General features: G+C 40.3%; 1 protein-coding gene across 1 annotated transcript; it reads right to left on the bottom strand.

Annotated features, from left to right (window-relative positions):
* Window positions 1-273: 273 nt before the first annotated feature.
* Window positions 274-2,517, bottom strand: LOC143034186 (cuticle protein AM1274-like). Its single transcript, XM_076200132.1, has 6 exons — window positions 2,414-2,517; window positions 1,443-1,576; window positions 1,247-1,330; window positions 938-1,087; window positions 706-750; window positions 274-574 (listed from the first exon to the last, which is right to left on the bottom strand). Exons 1-6 carry the CDS (start codon window positions 2,423-2,425, stop codon window positions 565-567), a joined length of 435 nt encoding a protein of 144 aa, XP_076056247.1. The 5' UTR covers window positions 2,426-2,517; the 3' UTR covers window positions 274-564.
* Between the last annotated feature and the right edge of the window lie 691 nt (window positions 2,518-3,208).

Below are 3,208 nucleotides of genomic sequence, written 5' to 3'. Positions count from 1 at the left end.
TGTATGTATGTATGTATGTATGTATGTATGTATGTATGTATGTATGTATGTATGTATGTATGTATGTATGTATGTATGTATGTATGTATGTATGCATGAATGTATGTATGTATGTATGCATGCATAGTAAGTCTACATAAAGTTTTATATCCAAAGAATTTGTTCACCCATAGGTTGATATATTTTCCTCTAATAAAATCTTCAGGAATATAATTTTCAAAATAAGGATACGTCATTCTAGAAAGTGGCATATATGAAGGACTCAAGGAAACATTTTGTAATCAGCAAACTTTTTTTTATTCCGCAAACATAAATTCAACATACACAATGTCAATGTGTCAATGTAATTGAGCAGGGCCGAATGATGTTGGTCCGGACGTGAAACAAATGATGATCAACTTGAAGAACTTGAATCGTATGAGAAGAATGAGTGAAGTATGGGTTTTAACTACAAATATGATGAGGCTGAAGTCGAATAAGGCACGTCAGTAAACCAGTATAGGCTAACTAACGGGTGCTCTGAACGACCTTCAACTGAGAACCCAGGGTCTTCCAAGTTCTACCTTAGAAGCCTCTGTGAAAGAAAAAAAAAAGAGTTCTTATTAATTCTTTAGAGTTCAGGAATCACAAATTGACCAAAATATTTACCAATATATCAATTTTAATCAACATTATCACGAAGTGGGATATTTTGCATCAACTTACCCTCGGCGTCCAGTCACAAAGCCTTGTTCATCATAGACGACTCCCCTGAAAGTAGGAGAAAGATGCACACGCATAAGAAGAATGACAGAGTTTACAATGGATGTGACATATGACCATCTCTCTAATCAAAGGCACAATATAAACAACATTTTGAACAAGGAAAATGTGTCAAGCATAGAACACTAGGAGAGAAATCATACAGGAACACATTGCACTAGGAGAGGAAACTTACTGTCGTTTCTGCTCCTCGGCGAAGCGGATCTGCTCCAGAGCGTGGACTGGCAGAGGGGGAGCCACGGGCAGGAAGGGACTCTGAGCCACATAGCCGTTCTCGTCAGCCACGAAGTTCACCTCCACGCGGTTGCCCTCGGGGTCGGTGTAGCTGTGGGACAAAATCAAAAGTACAGAAATCAACAATAAGACAGGTTCAAGTCATTGAAGCAAGGATGTGAGTGTGTAAGGAAAGAAAGGAAGTAACAACAACGACAAAAAATAAATTTTCAGTTGTTAGATCTAGATGACTGAAGTCCTTCATATTTACCTGTAGGTGCCTTGAACTTGGTGCAGGTTAGGACCTGTGGGACGTCCACTCTGCTCTCGCCTTGTGCCATCAGAGCCCTCGTAACTAAGAAGAAGAAAAAAAAATTATATTGTGGTGCCGATGAACGAGACTGATTTTCTATTCTGTCCTCAACAAAGTGTTTGTTCATCTCAATCCTGAAGGAAGCAATAGATACCTGAAGTAATAGGATCCATCTTCTTCGGGTCCTGTGGATTCGGATCTGACGATCTCGATGTGAGGGGCCTGGCGGACCTGTGGCCTATTAAAGTTCTGGGCCATGGCGGAACCCACCAAGAGGACGACGAGGGCCTACGGTTGGAAAAAAGAAAGTTAGCATAAACAAGTATACCTCCAACAACCATCCTAACACCAAGATGGTTATAATGTTTTCTCACTTAATTCTGATGGACTGGACCTATGAATTTAACAAATATCAGATCATTTGTCCACTCATTTATTAAAAAAAAAAAAAAAAAATAGTCTTCTTCTTTATATGTTATAGAATAAGATTCTGTATCTACTGAGGCCTTATTCTGCATCACTTTTACATCCTTTGGCATATTGATGTTCATAGCATAATGACCCACACATCAGTATGATTTTTACATGAATGGGTGTTATGTTAGCTGCACTTATTGTTACAAGTATGCAGGACATTAAGACTTTTAACGTTTCTTGTAAAATTGAGGATGTCTCGGCAGTGGAGCTCATGCGTGTTCGTGTGATTCACCATGGTCTTAGATCACGTCTTGGACTCGTGATCGACAGCTATTTCACTACCGGAAGAGAGCTCAGAGCTCATATATGACCGATTTATGGGTAATGTTGTGACCTTACACACACACACACACACAACTCCCCGCCCACGAGAGTTCGAGTAACAACTCGTATTTCAGCGATACTGAAACTATATCAGCCGTGGGCGGGATTTGATCCCTGACCACCGTAGTGGCAGCCGGGAATTACCACTGCGCCATAGTGTGTGTGTGTTTCTGCGTTTGTGCATGTATATGCGCGTGTGATTGTATACAATCACGTGTATGCAAACTCCTTGTTCCTTCCCTACAACCTAGAAATCCCAAGTAGGAATAGAAATTCGAAAACTATCCCATTTGTCAGCCTCTTCGGCGTGCTCCCCTTACTTACAAGACGCATCATGGCGACTGTGGATGTGGACGCTGTGGGGAGGGGGGAGGAGGTGTGCTCACAACGATCCCAAGAGTCGAAGTGCTGTCCCAGTGGGGTGAAGATCCTTTTATATGTCCCCGCGCCTCCTCGCTCCCGCACACCTGGAAGGCGAATTCCAGATCGTCCCTCCTTCGCTTCCCACTGCACGCACGCGCGCACACATTACAAACACGGACGCATCAGATTTCCATGGGAATAAGAATACGTATATACAAATTATACGTGCATACACACACACACGCACGCACATTTACACACACACAAATACATTGTATACCCGCGAGCGTTTGCGCTAGTATGTGCGCATATAATATATATATATATATATATATATATATATATGTGTGTGTGTGTGTGTGTGTGTGTGTGTGTGTGTGTGTGTGTGTGTGTGTGTGTGTGTGTGTGTGTGTGTGTGTGTGTGTGTGTGTGTGTGTGTGTGTGTGTGTGTGTGTGTGTGTGTGTGTGTGTCTGTGTATATGTATATATATATATGTACATGTGTATATATATACATATATATATATATATATTATATATATATATTCATATGTGTATATATATGTATATATATATATACATATATATGTATACACATATATATGTATACGTATGTTTTTATATACATACACACACACATATATATATATATATATACACCTAAGCAGATCCAAGTCTTGAACATTAAATAGCATAAGGAAAATGGAGATGTTACAACGTAAGAACCCTCTCAAGACACAACAGGTTGGAGAGTTT

The sequence above is a fragment of the Oratosquilla oratoria genome, chromosome 17 (assembly GCF_046742065.1).
Source record: "Oratosquilla oratoria isolate Oo_2021 chromosome 17, ASM4674206v1, whole genome shotgun sequence".
Classification (NCBI taxonomy): Eukaryota; Metazoa; Arthropoda; class Malacostraca; order Stomatopoda; family Squillidae; genus Oratosquilla; species Oratosquilla oratoria.
This window is presented reverse-complemented; position numbering and strand designations above follow the sequence as displayed.